Genomic DNA, 23,423 nt, shown 5'->3' with positions numbered 1-23,423 from the left:
AAAACCAACCAGTACGCTTACTCATATGCTGGCATTAGTGCCCCAGTCAATTTCTTTTTATGATCACTTGTGTAAACTCAAATGTCCAATTAATCCAATTACCTCACAGTAAACCTGGGAACTTTTGGGTCCCCTGGGCAGTTGCCTGCTCTGCCCTGTTCCTAATCCAGGTTTAAGTAGGATATTCTGGTACTTTTTCCACCATGGCTAGCCACAGTGTTAGGCTTTAGGTGTATAAGTGAAAAATCCCTTCACACAACTTTTAGTTTAGTATTTGTCTCACAACTATTCCAATGCACTTATGTACAACCCAAATATCAAACCAGTGTCAATCAGATATAACTTAAACAATTATCTCACGTTTATCCTACCAACCGTTTCTCATCCCTATATCTCTTAAAAATATTTTTTTGTGTCTTCTTGAATTTATTTATATTTGGACTTTGCTTAAGCTCAATACCCAAACCATTCCACACATTGAAATATATATATATTTAATTAAATAAAAAACGTTTCTCTTAAATTATAACTCCCCTCTCTGTCTGAGAACATTGTTACATTAAACATAATATAGTTTAACTTTTTATGTTGATTCTACTGGGATTCCCTGAGGGGCCAAGGATCCACTGGAAGTCTATAGGTCTATATTATATTATTATATAATGAGAGTGAGAATGACATTATGTTACAGTACACAATATATTAACCATGGATGTATTAAGAGAACGCTATTAACGTAAACGGCGGTGTGTGTGTGTGTGTGTGTGTGTGTGTGTGTGTGTGTGTGTGTGTGTGTGTGTGTGTGTGTGTGTGTGTGTGTGTGTGTGTGTGTGTGTGTGTGTGTGTGTGTGTGTTTCTGCTAGTGAGACGCCAGGGGGGGCAACAGTTTCGGTGTGTTTTTCTGGGATGCAGTGAATTAACGAACACGCGAGGTAAAGGCAGTCACGTGACCGCTCGTTGCCGTTGGTGAGTTTTTCCCATTATGGCGGAGGGGCCAGCCGTGCGGATGGACTGTCTCTCCCACTCTGATGCTTGTTTTGTGTCTTGAGGGAGGGCGTTTTATTTCTATTTTTTTTACATTTACCCACAACGGCCTGGTTCCTTTTCAACTAGACTACACTTGTGTTTATCGGCGAAGTCATGGCAGACCGCAGCGTGGATTTGTCCGCCCTGCCAAAAGAGGTTAGAGACCAATTGTCGGAGTTGGATCTCGAGCTGTCTGAAGGTAAAGGATAGGAGGGGGCTGATGGGCTGATGGGGGGAGATGCTATAGCTGTTTTCCAAGCTAGCTATGTGTCTCAGCTGTCTGGGCTAACCAACATCGACTGTTTCCCTCCCTTTATTCTACTTTCTGTTAATAATACATTGAATGAGAGCTTACGCCAGGCACTGAAGCTAGCTTATTTTGTGCTAATACAGGATGTGGGCACCCGAGCTAGCAGTGCATGACAAGCAGAAGAAGAGAAAGGCTTTCATCCATTTCCTCGTGTCTGCTTTAACTCAAATTATATAGTGGTTCATGTAAATCAAAACATCGATTTCAAGATGTTTTCTGTACCAAATTTCCTTATTTGTAAAATTGAATGTCAAAACCATAGTTATATGTGTGTGTGGCTGGCTGTGTATGGCTGTCTGACAGACTGGGATGACCAGAGGCCAGGTCTGGCTGGCTATCAGGGCTTGACCCTTCTCCTGTCATCTTAGTTAAACTTCTTCATATGGTGGGAATTTGCTTCGTCTGTGACCACATGGCTTCCAGTTTGACATTGTAACTAGCCTTGTGTTGTACATCTGTGCTCAGGTTTCAGCTGAAAAATGTTTTATTGCAGTAGAAACTGTGAGTCACTGTGATTAGTGTTGAGATGTAATAAGGCCCACAGTTATCACCTGCTCTGGTGTCATATGAAGATACAGACTGTTATGAATGACTGTCAGTAATTAGCAAACGCAGTGTATGACCTCAGTGATCAACAAGATGTGTACAGAGCCTTAGAAACCTATGTAAACCAGCTATTACTGGAATTATAGGTATGTGCGCTACTCATCATCAGGGTTTCACTACCCTCAATCTTGTGGTCAGATTGTGTGAGATCTGTGTCAGGTGTACGCTGTTTTTGTTCTGCTCTTGTGGATGTAGGTTGGTGATGGATGTGTCTATTTATTGTAGTAAGCAAATATCTCAACCATTCATTCATCCACAGCATAGTGCAAATCAACCCCTTCCCCCAGAGCAGCTGTTAGCCCCTTTCCTGCTCTACACCCATTGACACACACTGTCACATCCCAATGACAGTATCCCCCTTCTCCTGATGGCACCTGGGCTACATGCTTCCAGCTGAGGTGACCGAATCCAGTCGTCCAGCACAGAGACTGCTCAGTGTCTACTTATCCATGCTGATTGACGTTTGGTTATTTTAGGGGTGTAATATGGTTTCTGAAAATGTTAACCAGTATTTGACTGGCATTTTTACGAGACTCTTAATACAAATGCAGGTCGACCATTTCATTGATGCCTGTAATAAGACCTTAAAAAGGAACATGGTACTAATAAAAGACCATGACAATGTTTTTTTTGTGTGCATATGACAGTTATATTGCATGTCATACCCCAATAAAAAAATTACAAATGCATATTTACAAGCGTATTACTGTTAGTTATAAGAATATTGGAGTAGGACCATTGATGCCTTTTTACAGCTCATATCAGTCAATATTGAAAGTAAGCTAATATATTAGTGCATCTTTAGGTATTTTAAGAGCTGACTGACCTCTAAGGTTAATGTGTTATTCAGATGTAGATCAGTAATTAGTGTGTTGGCCTGACATGTTAGTGGTTTTGGATGTTTATAGCCCATTAGGTACAAAGGGTTTATACTTTCAGTCTGACAATTTACCACAGATAATCCATAGGTACTTTTAAAAAGTTGCTGACGTGTGTGTGTGTGTGTGTGTGTGTGTGTGTGTGTGCGTGCGTGCACGCCCCAACTAGCCCCTTAATGACTGGATGCATGTGGCATGTCATCACCTTCTAGGCTATTTTTCTTAAGTCCATAACAAGCCCTCCTCTGAACTAAGTGGAAATGCCTGTTCCCGCGTTGCTCGGATAAGAACACAGGCCTGCCAAATGGCCTCTTAAAAAACAACCCAGTTCTGCTAGCCCCCTGTGACCATGGGGACACAATGAGGACCATTCAGCTGGTCTGAGCTGCCGTGGCCAGGAGCTCTGTTGCCATTTAGGCCATTCAGCTGAACCCAGCCTTTGTGTGCACGTTGGAATGAGCTGCCTCCGTAGAAAGAGTAGGGAGGGGCTGGTGACTGGTCATACTTAAGAAGGTGACGTGTAGTGTGTACTCCTGAGGGGAGTGGTTCACCCCTCTCACCATGCCATCTCTCAGCTGAGCCAGGGGTAAAAGGTCATGTCTGGTTCTTCCCCGGAAACAGCCTACCTGGTTGACATCCCCCACCATCTGTCAGGCATGTACAGAAGTCTAATGTTGCTGACACAAGCAAAATTCCACACAGATTAGTTTTTTGTCTGTGGGTTAGTAGCTGGTGGTCCAGGCCAAGATGCCATTTTGAAATTATAATACAGCTTGACTGATTGGCATTTCCTCCCAGTCTTAGTTTTTAAACTCTGGAACACTGTCTCGGGTGCACATGCTTGTGCCTGTGTATATGTGGAGATACAGTCTTACTCTTTGTTTGCATCATTCTGTGATATCAGTATGTGCACAGAGAGTACATATTATTGTCAGTTGTTTCCTTTCTAGGCCAATCATCCAGCCAGCTAGCATTCAGAAGCAGCAGAAACAGGCTTGGCTCAGTTGTGTATTAAGAGAGAGGGCCTTCAGCAGAGGATGACAACTCTGATATGGACCCAGTCTGTATCAGCCATCCATCTTCCTGATCCTGGCCATCAGTGACAGTGTGTAAGCCAAAGCCTGATGGATCCTTGAGGAAGACTCTCCTCCTAACCAGGGAGGAAGGCTGTGAAAACATATGTATTCTCTCTTTGTGTTGAATGGATGTGATACGCAGCAAACTGTTGTTTTTGTAAATAGTCAGCCAAAGTGCTTGTTTTGAGACACATTACAGACGTGTGATAGACTTCCTCAAACTCAAGCTCATGTGGTGCAGAGCTGTTGTTTACGGTGGAGGTCTGTGCTGGCATGAAAAGAGGAATAATGGCCTCTCCCACTGATTGTAAAATTTAAATCTCTTCCCAAATTGACATAATTTCGCAGCTTTTGACTTTTGCAAACCTGACACAACATGCTTTAACACGTTAGAGCACTTGTCGAGGGGGCAATATGTTCAAAGTTGACATTGTTATTATCTATTTAATAATAATAAGTTAACAATAATTTGTCTTTTTGAAAACTACATATATGTTTTTACTTTATTGAACAATTGACAGTCTAGAGAGACAGGAAACAAGGCAGGAGGGGCATAGGGGACAATGACATGCAACAAAAACCCCAGCCAAAGGAAATCTGCAACATCGCAATTACAGACTACTCGAATACTTCCTTTATGTTTATAGTGTTTTCTGGAACGCTGCAATGCTATAATTTTCAAAAAAATGGATGTTCTTAAGCGTTTTGTAACAATATTATTATAAAGATGGATGATAAACAATAAAATTGATTTATTGCCCAGTCCAACTTTTTAAACCTTCCATTATCATTTCTCACCACATTTAAATGAGCTTTGGACAGTTTAAAGAGTTTACATATCAAGTTATATTTCTGTTTAGTAGGGCTGTGCTCGATTGAAGAAATTCTTAGTCGACTAACACTCATTCAATTGTATCGACTAATCGATTAGTTGATTTAATCGACAGATCTGTAAATCTGAGTTTCTCCGCAAAGAGTCATGCAAAAGCACCACTTTAATTCTTGTGTTTGCCAGAGATGTGCTCGTACGTTTCTTGGAAATAAGTCATTCAGCATGAAAAATGCATAAAACATCGACTAAAGAAATCTAAGTTGACTAAGATCAAAACGACCGATTAGTCGACTAATCGACTAAGAGGGAGCAGCCCTACTGTTTAGATATGTGGGTAGTACAGTATATGTATCCGTTAGCGCCCAAAATGCACAAATACTCGTCGTATCTTCAGAGCCAAGGCCTTAGGTCCAAGCAGATGGTTGGTACCCTTAGCAAAGGTGTGTGTGTGTGGTGTGTGTGGTGTGTGTGGTGTGTGTGTGTGAGATATAATACTGTTACACTGTGAATAGTTAATGATGGCTCCAGTCCTGTTTCCTCCTCCAGACCTGTTGTAGGTTGAATTATTCACATGCTCTCATTACTTATCAGGACAACCCTCACAGAGTGGTGTGGGTGGTTTGTGAGCGTGACTTCTTTACGCTCCCCAGGTAGAAGTTGAGGCATGCATAGGATAAACAACACCAACCTGACTCCTTTTGAATTAGTGCCAGGAGATGTATTGACATCCCACTCAGCAACCCTCCTGACCTGCACATCTCTTTCTACAGTAGAAGCTGTTCACTTGTTGAACAAGCTCACATGTGATGTCAGGTAGGGCTGGGCAATATGGCACAAATCAACAATATTAGTAAGATTACTTTCTTCTAATACTGTTCCATGAAATTATGTCTTCTACAGTTATGTATTTAAAGACATCTTACAAAACAGGAGTATTTTCTGGGCTTTTTTGCCTTTATTGGATATGTCCTATCTGACCTACCTGTCGAGGTAGGCAAGTTTATAGAGAATTTCCCTACAGTCTATGAATAAAAGTTCACATTACAGTAAACTTTATCATTCATTCATTGATGTGATATTGTAGCCTACTTGTGTATGTCAGAGTTTGCAGAAATACAACAGTCGAGGCAGGCCTGTTTCCAGCTTGTTCTGTGAGTCACTGCACTTAGGTGTGTCCTCTTCACAGGGGCACATCAATCCACCACAAAGTGAGAGAACCTGTTTTAGCCTCCTTACTCACCGGGCTGTTTACTGAGTTTGATGCAAACAGTGATTCAACATAAATGGAGAATGAATGGGGATTATGTGATATCAGACCCTATCTCCCTGCCTATACAACACCCACCTTCATTCACCGCTTGACCAACCTGTAATTTCAACTGGGCTGACGGCAACAGTGAAGCACCTCTCTGATGTGGAATTGCACAATCACTCTGTTCTTTTGTTGCCTGCAGTCATTTAGTCAGTGGCCCAGGCTGTGACACACCAGACAATGTGGACTGATTCACACTCTGATTTATACCTCATAGGCTAAATGATGAAGTCATTGATAGCAAAACAGAAATCAAGTATTGTTGTGTCTTGGTGTTGTCAGACTGTGGGAGCTGATGCAGAGCCCCTCAAGTGTATCACCAGGCTATATCCACTGCCCGGCAGGCCATGTGACTGTGCTAATGCTGAAGAATGCTCTTGTGAATATAAATAGACCTGGCTGGCAAGACAAATTTGCTTTCATGCCTGAGGAGGAGAAAACAAGCATCTCTTTGACACAAAAGCTCCGCCATTATTGCAGTGGAGGCCACCCTCTCAAAGTCCCAAAGAGTCAGTCCTAATTGTGTGTATTTCCTTCTCGCTGAGGATAATGTTCCTGGCTAGTAGACAGCAGCCAGTAGCAAACACTTCCACATCCAACCAACTGGGTGGTTGGCTGCTACATGTTGTTCACCGTTACGTCCATGGGTTGTGTGTGAAATACAGCGGCCTGTTGAGAACTGCCCTTTTCTGGCCAATCAGCCTGCTGTCTGACCCATAGAGAAAGTTGCTATAAGTATGCTAATTGTTAAAGCATCATACCAGTGGTTTTAGATTTTTTAGCATGTTACCTGAAAATTGTGTATACTTAAGCATTATTGCTGATGAAATTATACTCTAAGTGTTAAGAGGGATTTCCTATTTTGCAGGCAGCTATTGGCTTCATTTTCATGCCAATATGACGTGAAAATCACCATAAGTACTTTATCACAGGGAATATTTGGTCATGTTCTTGTGTGGTAATGCAGGTGCAAGCAGGGAGTGTTTACAACCTTACTTGCTGGTGTGTCCAACTGCTTGAGGGAAACATGGAAATTTTTGAGCAGCAGCCTTTGTGACTCCAGAAACTACCAGATTTACATAGTTGCTTTCACTGTGTTCATGTTTACTTGATGGTTTGCTTCCAGATTTGATTCAGATGTCAAAGCTTCATTGAACACATCATGAAGGAATAGTTTTAAAAATCAGTCGCATTGGGTAGATTTACATAAATGGATTACATCTTTGCATATAGCCAGTTAAAATATTTGACCAGCAGCATAAAAGTGCCATAAAGTATGAACAACAGAAAACATTAAAAAAAAAACTAGCTTTAAGCATAAATACCACCATCTAATCTGGACCCATATCTTGTACTGCCCCTTGGCTTGATGAAAAACAAGCATTCAGACAAGTCAGTTCACTAATGTCATTTTGCAGGTTAGATGGCTAGATAGCTGTTTGAACTAGAGCTGGGCAATATATCGATATTATATTGATATTGTGATATGAGACTAGATATCGTCTTAGATTTTGGATATTGTAATATGGCATAAGTGGTGTCTTTTCCTGGTTTTAAAGGCTGCATTACAGTAAAGTGATGTCATTTTCTGAACCTACCAGACTATTCTAGCTGTTTTTACCCACTTGGACATTATATCCACATTACTGATGATTATTTATCAAAAATGCCATTGTGTAAATATTTTGTGAAAGCACCAATAGTCAACACTACAATATCGTTGCGGTATCGATATCGAGGTATTTGGCCACAAATATTGTGGTATCTGATTTTCTTATCGCCCAGCCCTAGTTTGAACAGTTGTAAAATGTATTTGTAAATGTTTTAGATAGAACTGTGAGTAGAGTTTAGAGTCTCGGCCCAAGCCCGAGTCCGACCCGAGCCCGACACGACCTCGGGCCGGGCTCGGGCCGTTATTTCCGCCACTATCCTCGGGCCGGGGCCGGGGCCGGGGCCGGGCCGGACCCTTGATCAAGCATTTTTTTTTTTTTTTCTATTTAGCCTAATTGGGTGGGGAGAAAGCTATGCCATAATCAGAAATATTATAAATATGTATATATAAGCTATATAAAAGTAACAAGTGTGTACAAAATTTAGGCTGCAGTTACAAAATGCAGCACTTCATGCGCAGAGTCTCCTCCTCTCGCACGCATCACATCGGGCCTGCTGTGCTGTATTGTGTATCTTAAGTGCAACATGGAGCTTGAAGATGTAAAGAAAAAAAGAAAAACAGGAGAATTACCTTTGAGCAAGTGTGGAGGAAAGTCGGAGGTATGGAAGCAGTTTAAACAAGTTGTGGGCAGTGACAACAATATGTTGTTCATCATTGTTTCTTTTTTTTACGTTTCTTCATTCGGATCCATTTGCGATCCGTTCCATTCTGAATAAACTAACAGCAGTTTACATACTTCGTCCTTGTTGCATTATTCTAAACAGATTTCTGCATTTCAAACAACTCTGAATTGTAGTTGAGAACGTCAGTTATAACGGCCCACGTATTAAAAAAGTGTCGGGTTTAAATCGGGCTCGGGCTCATAATTACAGTTAATGTGTCGGGCCGGGCCGGGCTCGGACGCAACGTGCTCGGGCTCGGGTAGGTCCGGGCTTGATTTTTTGGGCCGATCTAAGCTCTAACTGTGAGGTCCCTTTTCGACACAATCCCCTGAAACTTGGAGGCTAAAGGGACTTTTCTGATATTTGGATCTTTTATAGACATTGTTTCTCCATTCAGTAATACAATTATATTAACAATGCATTTAAAATAGCTTCAATGTGATTTCTGACTGCAAAAAAGGATGCCTTTTGTAACTACTATACTATTGGGTATAACTGAAATGACCAGAGCATCTGACCATAAACCACAAATCCACGATTCAATTCAATTTTCGATTTATACTTTTTTTTTCAACTAGATATAGCAGAAGGGTACTTTGCAACAGCAGTTTGTTTCTCAGAGTTTTTTTGTAGTGCAATTGAATGCACCATTAGTTTAACGTCTACCTGAAGGCACCATGGAGTCCCATTGGAGCCCACATGCTTTACCTTACCGTTGTTTGTTTACATAACTTGCTCATGGGAAAGGCAAAATGTTGCCACACTGGTGGCTTCAGGGAACCAGGAGGACTTTCTGTTGTTTATCCGTCATTTCCAACTCCGGCGGTGGCCATGGTGTCTGAAATAGTCAAGCTGCAGGCTACTGGTAAGCTAACGTTAACCTGTGTCTTTAGCTGCATGCTACCAGCTGGTAAGCTACGCTGTGTCTGTTTTTTTTTTTTTTTTTTTATTCTTCGGGCGTGCACAAGTAGGCAGGTGTGGAGAAAATATTAAGAGAATTGCCGATCCTGCTTCTGATTTCAATAGTCGAAATCAAAAGCTCATTTCGACCAATTTTTGATTTATAATTGAAATCATGACACCCCTAGTTGTAAATAATGTTATTCATTGTCTTTTTCTCTCACTTGGGCTCTTCAGCTGATCATTACAGCCTTTGAAGTGGGTGTGTAGAACACGGGGTATTTTCTCAGCAGCTGGTCAGTTTCTATATATGAAAGTGCAGGCCTGCGTCACAGGAAGGGCTGATGGGAAACCAGAGCTTAAGGGGTAAAGCAGTCCTGCTGTATATGTACAATGAAAGTTTCCAAAAGGTCAACTGCTTTCTCTGTCATTCAGTCATTGGGTTGTTGTTGAATTAGTTTTTTCTTTTGGATTTGTGCCTCACATTTGAATAGTTCTCTTCCTAATTCTTGTGTGGAGCCAAAGAGTTATCGAAAAAATACCAGTGAGTAGAAGTCCTCAGGAAGCCCCCTCAACAAGCTGATGGATATCTCCCCTCTTGGCCCCTCAGAACATATTGTGCTGGAGCTTGGCTTGTTGTCATGGACCCCTTTAATTCAACTCCCCAGAGACAAAGGTAAAACAAAGCCATGAAAACACATCAGATGGGTGGGGCTTCAAACTTATAATCCTTAACTGTGAATAGCACAGGGAATGTCGCATGTATTGTATGTTAATAGTCTTGAATGGAAACATTAGGTTAATATTTTCACACTTAGTTGAATCACAGCTACAGACTGGCCTTCGACATTTCATGGAGATTTGCTTTTTCAGATTGTTTGCTGCCAAGCCTGATCTGTGTTGCTATGACTGCTGAATATTGGACTAAATTTCATAATGCTAGCCTAGCATTGAATTAGACTATGTTTAGATGGTTTGTGGAGCTAAAAATAAGCCACATGCCACTGCTAGTAGTGACAGTATCATCACAGTATTTCTCATACTCCTCTATCAGTGGGAGGCCGTCGTTCTACAGCAGGTTTGTGTCGTGCTACATGCTCCCACAGACAGTGACAACACATTGATGACTGTTGTCTGGATGTTTTCAAAATCAGTTGGCTGTGTTTGTGATGAAACAGTCACTAGAATTAAAGTTATATCCCGAGATTTGACAACTAAACTTTCTCTTGACACTCGCACAACCATTGTGCACACTAGTTGGCATATACGTAAATCTGAGACACCTAAGGTAGATAATGTCGCTATTCAGAAACTTCAGCGAGTTGTTGCCAGATGTGTAGTGTCATCAAGTGAGTATGTCACGTCTGACTCTATGTCAATACTAATTTATGTGTTAAAGGTTTACAGTACTTCTGAATAGCATTTCAAATCATTCTCTAAACCCGCTTGATCATTTTGGAGTAATTGTTTGTGGTTGCATAGAAAGTTCTGGCCGTGTCGTTTTCAAATGTACCTGCATTAGTGAAGATAAAGTTTTTTTTAAGTTGTTTGCTGCAATAGTGCAGTGCCAACAGGTATATTGCTTGGCCTGTGGTATTGCTTCTTTCAGCTTTCTAGAAAACCGCTCATCCAAACAACTTCACACTACGCTGCCTTGGGTCCTGAGCAATACACCTGTCATGACATTACTTTACAGATTTAGATTATTAATACAAAATATAATCCACTAATAAATTATGATGTATTATTATAGATTAAGCTACCCAGCAGTATATAAAATAACAAATGAATGCTTTACTATATAATTAATTAATATAATGATATTGCACCTTCAGTTCCATGTGAAGGCAAGTGAAATGTTTTCACTGACAGAAAGGTTTGTGTGTTTAGAATTTGACAGCCATTTATACAGTCTATTTTTTACCACATTGCATTTTTCTTTAACACATTTCTCTGCTGCTGCACCTTGTTGAGTCCACACACATTCAGAGCCATCATTTTCAGAGCGGCGATAGATTCCCATCGTGATGACAGGCTGTTTAATGACTGTGAGCAGTGGGTGGTGGGAGGTCAGGACCATGAGCTGTCCAGAGAGTGGAACGTAGGCAATAAGGCCTGCGCAGTTTCAATGTCAGCTGTAGACTCAACAGCTCAGAATGGCCACTCTGGCCTGTTATGTGCTTATAATATTGATTTAATGAGTCAGCTGCCTGGTTAACATTCCTCCTTCTACATTAATGTCCTATTTTAACCCATCATCCATTAGCAATTAAGCACAGTCAAAGAGCATCATTGGTGCATATGTTATCTAGAGATGGAACGTGGAGAGGATGTTGCTAAATCAAGCTCAGTTCATATGGCAGGGGTTTGCAGATATGTTGTCTTGTGTACTCAATGATCACATTTGAGCAACAGAACAGAGAAATGACAATTCAGTTTGATGTACAAGTCTCAGTGAACCTCCGGTCAAGCCTGGTCTACACTTCTGACCCCTGTATCACTTAACTACAACACTGCCACAGTGAAACTTGATACCACTGGCTTACTTTCACTGCTAAGCACGCTCTGCAGTATTTCCCACAGAATTACAGTCTATCTGTGGTGGCGGCGGGGCTTTGATGACATTAAAATCATTAAAGCACAGCTGTTATAAATAATTATTAATGACACCTGTGCTTTAACCACTATGATAAATCTAAATTTCTCCATTGAAAATGGTTTATTTATAAATGCTCAGATTATTGCGATAGTCCCAATTCAATACAAGTTTAAGTAATTTTTGTGCAGTAGCTCTACGTGACAAATAATCTAGTAATCTCTACAGTAAGTGACAGGGTAGCTAGCTAACCTGACCAGAAATGGATCTGGGATTTGGCCTCTCAGGTGGTCTCACTCCTCTGTACACAAAACGCCACAAACATGCAATATGTTAGCTAACAGCTCATTGCGATCATAGCGTGCTTAGGCTAGCTAAGGCAGCCTGACTAAAGAATAAACTACATTAACCAACTTGTGGTTTTCTGACTCAGCAATGAAGAATCTACAGTTGTTCACCAGTTTAATCACTTTGAAGAAGTAATGTGCTCTGAGTTTATCTATAAAACAGCTTGTCGCTGCCAAGATTGTACAGCATGCCTGTTATTGTCTTTGGGGAAATACTGTGACCCAAATTAGTGTGTGAAAGTATATTAACAGAAGCACAGATGAGAGGGGAGTGTCATCCAGATTAGCTTTCCACATACAATAGTCTTACATAACTCACCTGATAGCTACGGGTTTTATTGTTTTTAATTGCTTTTAATATGCTTGTTTTATGTGTTGGTTTTATTGCTTATCTGTTTTTAATTTGATATATGTGCTGGTTTTTACTGTAAAGTATCTTTGAGTACCATGAAAAGCGCTATATAAATAAAATGTATTATTATTATTATTATTATTATTATTATTATTCAATTTTAATGAAAGGTAAGTAGTCAAGAATCTGCGATATGGCTTGGCTTATGGAGAAAAAAATAGTTTTCTAGACTTTTGGGTTTATGAATGTACTCTATTCTTCAGTTTGACTTTCTCAATGCTGTAACTGTGCCCAGCTCAAAACTCCACTTTATTCACACAGCTGGCCCAAGAGTGTTCTGCCAATATAAAATGCACAATGTAATAGAAGTAATGGAGGAAGTAGGGCAATACTCAGTCTGCACTCAAACAGAATATGAATGCTTTAAAAGCTTGGAAGGAACATTAGTTTTATTTCTTTGGCAAAAACAACTTCAGGATGCGGGCTGTCCAGTCTGATTGCTGGATGTTTCTTTCAGTTCATAGTGGGAATAATCTTAATTTTGATCCCAGTAGGACCAACACAATTAAGATGAAGTGTTTGGTGATTTGATGAAATGATTAGGTGTTTGAGTCAGGGAGGGTTGAAATTAAAAAAAATTGGCCAGCATGTCTATGTGTGTGTCGGCGTCATTGTTCATATGTGTGCATGTGTTTTACAATTATGGAGGTGTTTATATGACATAGCTAAAGGAATATCTGATTGCCTCACATTCAGAGAACTAACACAGTGACTTTGATATGTATAATGTACATTTGTGAGTTTGTCTTTCTGTCTTTGTCTTTATCTCTCTAGTTTCCTATACAGACTGATCTCACAAAGTGGCGTATGTATGACACGCCAATTCGTAGGCCGTTTTTAGCGTGTTTATCAACGCCGTTTGGCCTCCATTTACCTACATTACATGTGAATTATCGCCGTAGCGAATAGTATGAAAGGACAGAGGTTGGTTGTGGTGGCAGATGGGTAAAATGGGTAAAATGGGTAAAACGCAGGACTTTCACCCACGAGGGCCGGGTTCATGTCCCGCGTGTGGCGTTTGTCAACCGTATTTTTTATTTTTTTTAATAAAGCCTTCCCCAATGTTTATTGTTTCCCTAAGCGTGTGACGTTGGTCACCGTTGTGTTTTTGTTGTTTTTTTGTGTTACTAAAGACTTTCCCAATGTTCTTTCCCTAAACCCAACCTTTTTTTTTTTTTTTTTTTTTTTTTTTAACACGCATGTGTCGTTCTCGCGATAGCACGGCACGTTCTCGCAATAACACAGCATGTGGCGACGCCACGTGGTGTGTATGTTTACATCCGCTGTATACAGCGTAGACATACACATGGATAGCTCAAAATGCGTACAGATAACACTCCATTTGGCTTTAGGAAAGTGGCGTGTATGTTTACGCAAAGTCATGATGCCATGTTGTCCTATAAGCCCCACCTTGCTGCTGTCCTACCAGTGCCACTTAATGGTTTCATTTTCAGTTGTCAATACTACTCACACCTTTTGTTAACATCCTCTGCGCTGCACTTCCTAAACTCATTACTCCCCGTATATTGGCAAATACAGGTGTTACACATGTTTAATGGTAAGCTGATCTGTGCTTACAGAGATCCGTCTGCATATTCTTCTTTTTAAATTATTTACATTTTTTACAAGAAAATGCCTCAGAATAGTAGGAAGAGCTTTAATATGATCTGCCACACCAACCTCTAGTAGAAAATGGCTAACACAGCAACAAATATGGCCATGTTTAACATGAAAATCCGACATTATTACATTATAGATATGACAGAAAATACGGAAAAGCATAATAGTTCACCTTTAAGAGGCTTGACTCAGTGTGCGTGACATAGGTGTAAATAAGCTGAAAAAAAAATAAAAGACTTGTACCATAACATTGTAATTTTTGTTTTGTTTAAATTATTTTTATAAAACATTTTTTAACGATACCTAGCCCTAATGATAACCAACCATATTTTGCACAGCCCTACTCAATCATGATTTTACTATTCAGTTAACTGTCAAGACCTGCTGGCTCCACCCGTTAAGCAACCAAATACAAACCCAATCTCTCTTTCCAATGTAGGTTCTGTCGAGAGAAATTACACTCCCCTGGCCTTTTTCTCAGTTGAACGGCAGATTTCTTCTTCCATCCAGAGATAAATTCATCCTCTGTGTCTGCCTGGAAACCCCCCACATGGGCTAGCTGGGTCCTAGAGGAATTGTAGGCCAGCGTTTGGAGTGGAAAACATTGGTCCTGGAGTTGAGAGGCCTTTGTATAAATGTTTCGCTCTCTTTCTGAACAAAAACCCCCCTGAGTGAGACCACATTGCTGATACTTATTAATAACTGTGATTCAGCTGCTGATCCACTGAGAAAAAGTGCCTGCAGACTTGGATCTGAGAGTTATACGCAGTCCTAAGGGTGTGGATACTTCAGTTTACTGGTTATTTTCAAGCTACAATACCTTAACCAACCTAATACAGATTAGTTTTTCATATTATGTTTGATTTATTATACAAAAAAAAGTTCCATAAGGAACATTACATCCATAAATGTTTCACAAGGGCCAGGTTGGAAAATCAAAAATACTCTGTATTTCTTATAATACTGTTGTGAGGATGACAGTTGGCCAAGCAAGTTTAAGTGCAGACAACCTGATCAAAAGTGTGTTGAGAGTAGGGCTGCAACTAATTCGTTGATAAATGAATGTGCTTATTATTATCTCAAATAATAAATTAATTGTTTTGTCTATGAAAATGTAAATAAAATGCCCATTGACGCCATTTCCTAAAATTGATGTTATCTAGTCGCTTGCTTGGCTAAGACTCCAAAACCAAAAGGTATTCAGTGTACTATTGTATTAGACAAAGATACGCAGCGAATCCTCACAATTTAGAAGAGAGAACAAGGAAATGTTTTACATTTTCTTGAAAAATTACATGAATAATTAACCAGTGATCAAAATACTGCTATTTATTTTTCTGTCACTTGACTTATCGATCGTAGTAGTGCCCCTAGCTCTCCCGTTCAAAAGGCCATTTGACCCAAAAACGAAGATACGGTAAATCTTAAAAGTGGCGCTTCCGTCGTAATTATGCTTTTAAACGAAAGTTTGACTTGGGTACATTCACAAAAAGATCTTAGGTTGCATTTTGGCGAGAGTTACGCTTTAACTAACTACCAGGTGCCATTAAATGGCCTTGGTGTCAGGCTTATTCATTTGCATTTCCTGCAGAGTGCTATTTACCCATGTTCTTAGCACAGTCTGCCCGTTGTTTTTGTGTTTCTGCTCTATAAATAAGATCCTGTGGGTGACGTTAGTTCCTCTCTCAGCCCCTGTGTTTATGTGTATATTTACATGTAAATGTGCGTACTGTGGCTGTGTGTGTAAGTATCTCTGTTTGTGGTTGTGCTCTGTGTGTCTTCTCACTGTCAGCTGCTCACCAAGACCCTACGGGAGAATAGCTTACTTTTGTTGGTATCTATTTCTCGTGGAATTGAGTTGTAACAGTGTTGCATGTTAGCATTCTAATTCATCACAGACTATAAACCACTCATAAACAAAGACGGCTTTGTGCATATCGAACCAGTATCGCTGGCTAAAGGCCCGACCATGACCTCACAGAGTTAGAAGATAGCTCTACACTACAGGCTCAGAGGCTAGCCTCAGTTCATACATTTTTGTCACAAATGTCCAGACGGAGCGATGTAATCTGTTAGGTTAGATGTAATCTCAGATTACAGATTAGGATAGAGCTAAAAATGCGAACACTGGATGTTTCTCACAATGTTAAAAAGAGGTTTCATTTACCACTATCTGTGTAATCTAGGTAGTTATCCTCATTGACGTTTGTGTTTTTTTTGTACAGTAAGTAACCTGTGTGTGCATGTAGGGAGAGGAACTGATACTGTGAGGCAAGAGGAAATCGTGGGTGACAGAAACAGTCATGTTACTTCCTCCCAGAGCTGGATGACACTAGGCTAATCTACCCAAAGTAATTACAGGGCTCTACCAGTGGGGGGGATAAATATGCATGTGTGTATTTAAGGGAGTCGCAGTACATAGCATGGATGTGTTCTGTGTTTGCATCATCTACAGAAAACGACACAAACCATATTTAACGAGATAAGACTTTAGTGTTGTTGCCACATTCTCAACAGAGAAGTGAAAAACTGAAAAAAAATATTTTGTTCATACATCTTAGTGTCGCTGGAGGTACTGGCAGGGTAATTAGCTGATTCCTAAAGCCATTTACTACCCCTCACGGACACACAACCATGGATGTATTAAGAGAGCACACAACACAAATGTTGTACCTCTGCACTGTACTTTACTAACTTTAATCTGATTGGTCCTGTGTGTGTTGGGCAGGTTGCTGGATGGGCGGGTGTTAACTACAGCTCAGACTCTCTCCTGTCTGTTCAGCATCAACTATTATCTCATAATTCTGTCTAAGAGAGCAAACATTAGCCCATCAGTGACCTATGATTTATGAGACTCCCGGAAACTGTGTTGGCTGCTCATATGTAGTGTTTTGGTACACTGTTGGGGGTGTTTTCATCATCTGGTCCCTGGGTTGCTGGCAGAAACCTGTTCTGCCATACCAGGGCTCCAGACTGCGACCAAATGGTCGCATTTTGCGACCAAAATTTGAGAGTGTGCAACTGAATTTTACATCCAGTCGCACATGTGCGACCAGTAAATTTGCCCCCTTTTTTACACGTTAAACGTCGAAATTTCGGTACCTGAGAGCGCGTAAGCTCAAGCTTATCTGTCCTCTCTGAAAATTGACAGAGAGCGGAGCTCTGACACAAACACACACTCGCACACACACGCATAGCTGCGGACGGTGCAAACTACGTGGGCTCTGCAGTTTTGTTGAAGTCACGGAGATGCCGATAAAGTGGTTTCAAGTGTGGTTACAGTTTTTCAAAACTTCACGCAGACAGCGTTTGCTGTCATATGATATTAATAGAGAGCCGAAAGCGGTCGCGGTGCTGTTGACGTTACACTTCCTAAGCAGGCACAACGGTGGTTCTGTGCCCTGGTGAATGACTGACAGGCTGAGGTTGTAAGGCAAGGCAACTTTATTTCTACAGCACCTTTCAGCAACAAGGCAATTCAAAGTGCTTTACATGAAACATTAAAGAACAGTTAAAAACGGTCATGAAAATAAAACAGGCTAAAAAAGAATATACAAATACAAGAATAAAAGTTACAGTGAGTAAGAAATGAATAATTATTCAATTTAATAGGTTGTAGGGACGGGTTTGGGAGGAGAGAGGGAGGGGTTTTATTTTTGTTTAATTTCTTTCGAGTGTAACATATTCTAATAAAATAACATAATGTTCTAAGTACATAGGATAAATAGGTTTGACAATATTTTTTACAACTGAAATAATTGTTTTGTAATTATAGAGGGAAAGTACCAAAAAAAAGGTACTGTTGAGTAACTGAACCGAATTTCAGGTACAGTAGTAGCCTAAACAATGCATGTTTAATTTTAAGTTGAAATCATTGTAATTGTAGACTAGAGCTGGTATATATATATATATTTTTTTTGTTTTTCATGACAGCGATGGTGCTGTCGGTTAACATTTTATGTTGCATTTTCAAAAGTGACACTGAATTTGAAACAGCACATTGTAATTTCTGCATCTATTATCAAAGTATTGATTAGTAATACAGTGGAAATTAGTAGAAATGTGAATATTTGGTTAGCATGTTGATTTACGGTGTGTGCCCCTAAATTTTCTGGTTGCGCCCCTAAAATTTTCAGTTGGGGGCCACTGTGCTCCTAGTGAAAAAAGTTAGTCTGGAGCCCTGCATACTGCCATATTCATTTAAACACAAACTGCTACTCTATACTTTTAAGACAACTAAAGGCACTTTCACTCTTGGTTTATTAAATTGCCAGTGGGTTTTTCATTTAAGAAAATGTGCTCTGACCAGAAAACATATGGAAAACTTTGGCATTAAAAAAGTAATTCACTAAGCCTCTCAGGCAGAGAAGAGCATTTTTCCAAAATTGAGAATAGTTTTTCATGAGCCAAGTAATATCAGTTAAGAAGTAAAAGGAACATTGCAGTATAAAAATTGGCAGCAGGTGTTACCCTGATCGAAAGAATAGCCTGGAAGCACACTGGCTTTGTTGTTTGAGTTCTATGTAGCCGTCTGAGAATTGTACCAAAGTGCTGTTTGCTGATAATGGCAGCTGGAATTAAACTGCTTGTTCAGGTAACACAAACCGAAAAAAATCCTTTCTAGTCCTCTTCTCATTTCAATATTAATTTCATTGCTGAATGACCTGGAGTCTTGCATAAGGTTTTAGGTGCTTCTTGTGAGGATTTGTCCCAGTTTGTTTGAGTTTCATTGTGTATTCCCCCCACACAGCGTGTGCTTATAACCATAACCTCAGTCTTTCCTTCCTTGCCTTCTCTGACTGTGTGCTGTCAGTCATTTACTCACCATTGATGTGGTTTTAGTGTTCCTCTTTAGGCTTGTTTGAGAAAACCAGATATGCAGTCCATGGTTAATAATGACCTAAGAAACAACATTTTAAGTGTTTCAGCAACAGCCAGTCAGTCAGATGATTCACCATATCAGCTGCTTGGAAAAACCCATGAAAAAATGTTTATTAAGACATTAATATTTAGTACCCTTTAAGTACGATGCGACTGAACAGCTCAAGTTTTTTTTTGGTATTCCTTTCATGTTCACGATTGTGGCCACGAATATTATTACTATTAGATCCACCACTCTGGACACCAAACGGGGTGAGTTTAAGGCACCAGTATACTAAATCCATCTTGGAAAGTTTGGAAAATTGCACTTTAAAGGCAAAGTTTCGACTTTTTTGGAACAGACATCTTGTCACCTATAAGCTTAAATCACAACATTACATGTGAATAGCTGTAATTGTACATTTTTAACCATAATTTGGCAGCAGGTTTGTAGAATTCTGAAAATATATATTTGATGGCATCAACCATCATGATGTGCACACAGATAAGATGCACAGACACAAAAGGCTCTAATGTGCCGGAGAATGCCAGTGCAGATTAAAACTGAAGTGGTCCCTAATGCCTGGACGCATGAGTCCTACTGTAAATCCTTTTATGTCAGAATGTAGCTCGCTATAATTATTGGTGTAACTGGGAATGTTGTTTATGTGTGTGTTTATCCCCTCTGTGACCCTGTGCTGTCAGCTGTGAGAGGTTCAAGCCCTCTATCTGACTTGTCCTGGTCAGGTCAACAGCAGCAGTTTAAAGGATGAGTCAGAGGGTCACTGTCATCTTGACTTTAGTGAACTCTGAAACAGCTACTTTGCTCGGCATGTTTACACAACCAGGTTGATGAAGACAAACTTTAAAAAGACTGGATGACATGAGGAAGGATTATGATGATTGCTTACACAAAAAATAGATGACAGTAAATGTACTGTATACATCCAAGAGACATGTTTACACACACTTTCTTAAACCTGCTTCTACTACTACTTCTATGATGAGCAGGTCCAGCACATGCCTGGACAACAAAACACACATGATTCTGGTTTGACACACTGACACACATCTCACAGAGAAGGCCTGTAATGCAACTCTGGTCATGGCTCAGCCAGCATTCAATCCTCTGTGTACTGTAGCACCCTTTAACCTGCACCAGCTGTGTATACACACATGTATACACACAAATACATTCACTTCCTGCACCTCAGGGGACTTTTTGGCCAATGGGCTAGCTCTTCTGGCCAGTTGGCCCTCTCTGTTAGCATGGTGTTCTCCAATCAGCACATTCCTCTTTCTCTAGACAGACACAGGGAGACGATTTTGGCAGCGCGCACACAGGGTGGGGTAACGCTCATATCCTGTCCCCTGACCTCAAATTACACACACACACACACACACACACACACACACACACACACACACACACACACACACACACACACACACACACACACACACACACACAGTAACTGTACTGTTTTGCTCATGCTCATACTCAAAACACCACATTCTTGCTCTCAAAACATACAGCTTTTCCTCTGTTTTGAAGCAGCTGTCACAGACACTCTTTCAACCCAGAGCCCTCTGTGTCTCTGCCCACTGCCAGCCACAGAGCCAGTGTGGTCGTGCCAGTCCACGCCTGTTGTTATGCCCTCACACTAATACAGACTCTCCTCTGTCTGTGTTAATGACCCACCCTCCTGGTCCCTCCATCTTTCCATCCCTTCCTTCCTCCCTCCGGGCACCACTTGGACACCAGGACTAGGCTTGACAGAACCCTGTCCCCAACAACAATGACGTTCTAGTCCACTACAATCAATTTGCTGCTGATTGCTGTGCTTGCATGTCTGTCTCGGAGTGTTTTCCTCCACATTTACAAGCCTGTAGTAATCCTAAGAGAAGGAGAAACAAGGAAAATAGACTGTAACACACATTTGCTGCTGTGTTTTTCATCCTAAGTACATTTCAGGCCAGTGTGTGTAGCTTTGAGCTTTCTTACACAGAGAATGACAAAGCTCTCAGCATTCAATCAAACACTCTGTCTCTCTGAAACTGTCCCTGACTTTATTTCTGCACTTTTGTCTTCTGCAAATGATGTGCGCTCCCTCTGCTCCCTCTCTCTTCCCCTGTTTCCCATGATTTCACAGTGTTGTGAAACGAGTTTCCTGCATGGAAAGGATCAGAAATAACAGTATGCAAAACTCAAATACTCAATCCTAAAGGGAGCTTCCTTTTTTGATTCAGTTGTTTTTCCAGGCAAATGCCACACACCAGCGGATAGTGAACAGAGTGTGAGAAAGCTTTAAGACACACAGAAACTGAGTCACAAATGGGACTCCCCACCCAGTGCCGGCTTATCCAGCCCACCACCCTCCAATCTGCTGTTGAACTTTGGCTCCCCCTTTTCTCTCCTCATTTTCTTTCCATTGTTGTTTCATACACACACCGGCCTATGTTCCCTCTCGCTTTTGCCAGTGGCTTTCACCATGTGTTTATCACCTCACCCCCACAACCATCTCCTCCCTGTTATCTTTGATTTTCTTCATTTTGTTCTCCTCTCACTTGGCTGGATAATGTTTTTCCTTGTTGTCACTGGTCAGAGTGTGGAGGAGGTGCCAGGATTGAGGCTAAGCAGTCCTTTGGCACATTGCACTTGACATAGCATACAGTGTTATCACTGGACACAGAGGAAGGGGAATAACTCAGAGTTTGCTGTACTGGGATTGTTTGTGTGTATGTAAAAGGGGAGTGTATATGTATGTTAGTGAACTGGATAGGGTGTGTCTTGCATGCATGTTTGCTGCACAAGCAGACTGTGTGTTTTGAGGTCCCAGTTAAGCAGACTTTGTCTTGCCTCTGTTGCTCTCCAACAAACTCTGGTAGCGGTGGGAGTTCTGCCAGTCGAAGGCCGAATGAGGAAGGGGTGGGGCTGGGTGCACAGTGGGGAAAAAGGGTGTGGGGAGATAAATTGTTGAGTCCCATGTGAAACCGGCTCACATGGCCTCCTTTTAGCTCTGCTTACTATCCTAACTGTTCCCGATAGCCTTCAGTTTTGCCATTGTTCTCTGCCTCGCAAGGTTATCTGCTAGTTGCCGTAATCATATTTGGGTTTCGTAGCCTGGAGGAAGTTTTTGTGCACTCATCATGTTTATTCGCCGAGGCTAATGTAAGACCCAACAGTGGTGTTATCTCCTTTGCTAGTTGTAAAATGGACTGAGCCGTCAACATGTAGAGTTCAGTAGATTTGGTTTAAAGAGGATTATTATTATGACTCAACCCCTGCAAATGTATTAGCTAAAGCAGAGGCTGTGTGATTGTGTGTGTCAGAGCAGTGTTGTGTGTACTTTATCTGGTTTATGTGTGTGTGTCTGTGTGCGCAGTTGTCCAGTGTTTGTGTGGTAATTATAACTAACATAACGGTGTGGTGTCACTGTCCTCTCTCCTAGGTGACATCACGCAGAAGGGCTATGAGAAGAAGAGAGCCAAGCTGCTGGCCTCCTACATCCCCTATTTGCCAAGTAAGACCAGCTTCCTTTTTTTTTTTTGCTTTTCCTCATTTCACCTCTTTCTCTCTTGCCTGCATAATCTTCACCTCCTCTGTCAGCATTTTTGGTGCTTGTCACTCTGCGATGTGGAAACTTAAAGTAATTGCAGCAGAAGAACTCATCAATCATGACTTCAGTATGCTGGACGTTGCATTTCAGATAATGGTTCTTCTCCATCTGTATAGAGAATTACTCAGACAAAAACTTTGGCTTTAGGATTTTTTTCAAATAGCTCAAATAAAAAGTAGCTTCACTGAATATCCTGTGTGACTGTAATTCTCTTTGTCCATTATGTCAAGAGAATCTCTGGCTTTCTGTGGCACTCTAGTGGCCAAAATGGGTATTGCACATATGATAACAAAAATACAGTAACATCTAACAACTTCTCTTAGAACTGCACCGCTGTAGAAAATCCCAGAATAACAAAACCACTATGTGCCTCAGAGTTGAACATGTGAACACAATTTGTTCAAACCAGTGTTGGTTTATCAGCAGTCACATAAGTAGGGAAGTACCAGAGTTTCCCTGTACTACTATGAGCAAGTCACCTCTGTCCTTGTTGGTAAGATGATCTGTTCAGTTTTTCTCAGTCAGCTGACTCACATGGGGGTGTGGTGTTTCCTCATAAGGAACTGCACCACATTAGCATTGGCATGCCTTGCTAATGAAGAAACACTCTTTCTTCATGTTTCACTGTATGCTCATTTTAAAAAGAGGAATACTTCACTTCCTTTCCTGCTAGTTTAACCTTGGCCTGTTTTGG

At 40.8% G+C, this 23,423-nt stretch overlaps 1 protein-coding gene across 8 annotated transcripts in view; it reads left to right on the top strand.

Annotated features, from left to right (window-relative positions):
- The first annotated feature begins 962 nt into the window (after positions 1–962).
- The window catches only part of dip2ba (disco-interacting protein 2 homolog Ba), a 46,633-nt gene continuing 24,172 nt past the window's right edge, over positions 963–23,423 (top strand). For 4 of the 8 annotated variants that reach the window (XM_036008018.1, XM_036008016.1, XM_036008017.1 and 1 more), the window contains exons 1-2: positions 10,383–10,623; positions 22,562–22,633. In XM_036008018.1, coding sequence (XP_035863911.1) covers positions 10,398–10,623; positions 22,562–22,633 — 298 coding nt within the window. In that variant the 5' untranslated portion in view covers positions 10,383–10,397. Of the gene's footprint in view, positions 1,226–10,382; positions 10,624–21,269; positions 21,307–22,561; positions 22,634–23,423 lie in introns of those variants that run through there. The other 4 variants (XM_031284353.2, XM_036008020.1, XM_036008019.1 and 1 more) reach the window with 2 other exon arrangements.

The sequence above is a fragment of the Sander lucioperca genome, chromosome 12 (genome assembly GCF_008315115.2).
Source record: "Sander lucioperca isolate FBNREF2018 chromosome 12, SLUC_FBN_1.2, whole genome shotgun sequence".
In the NCBI taxonomy this organism is placed as follows: Eukaryota; Metazoa; Chordata; class Actinopteri; order Perciformes; family Percidae; genus Sander; species Sander lucioperca.
Note: the sequence above shows the minus strand (reverse complement) of the source record. Positions and strands in the feature narration are given on the sequence as shown.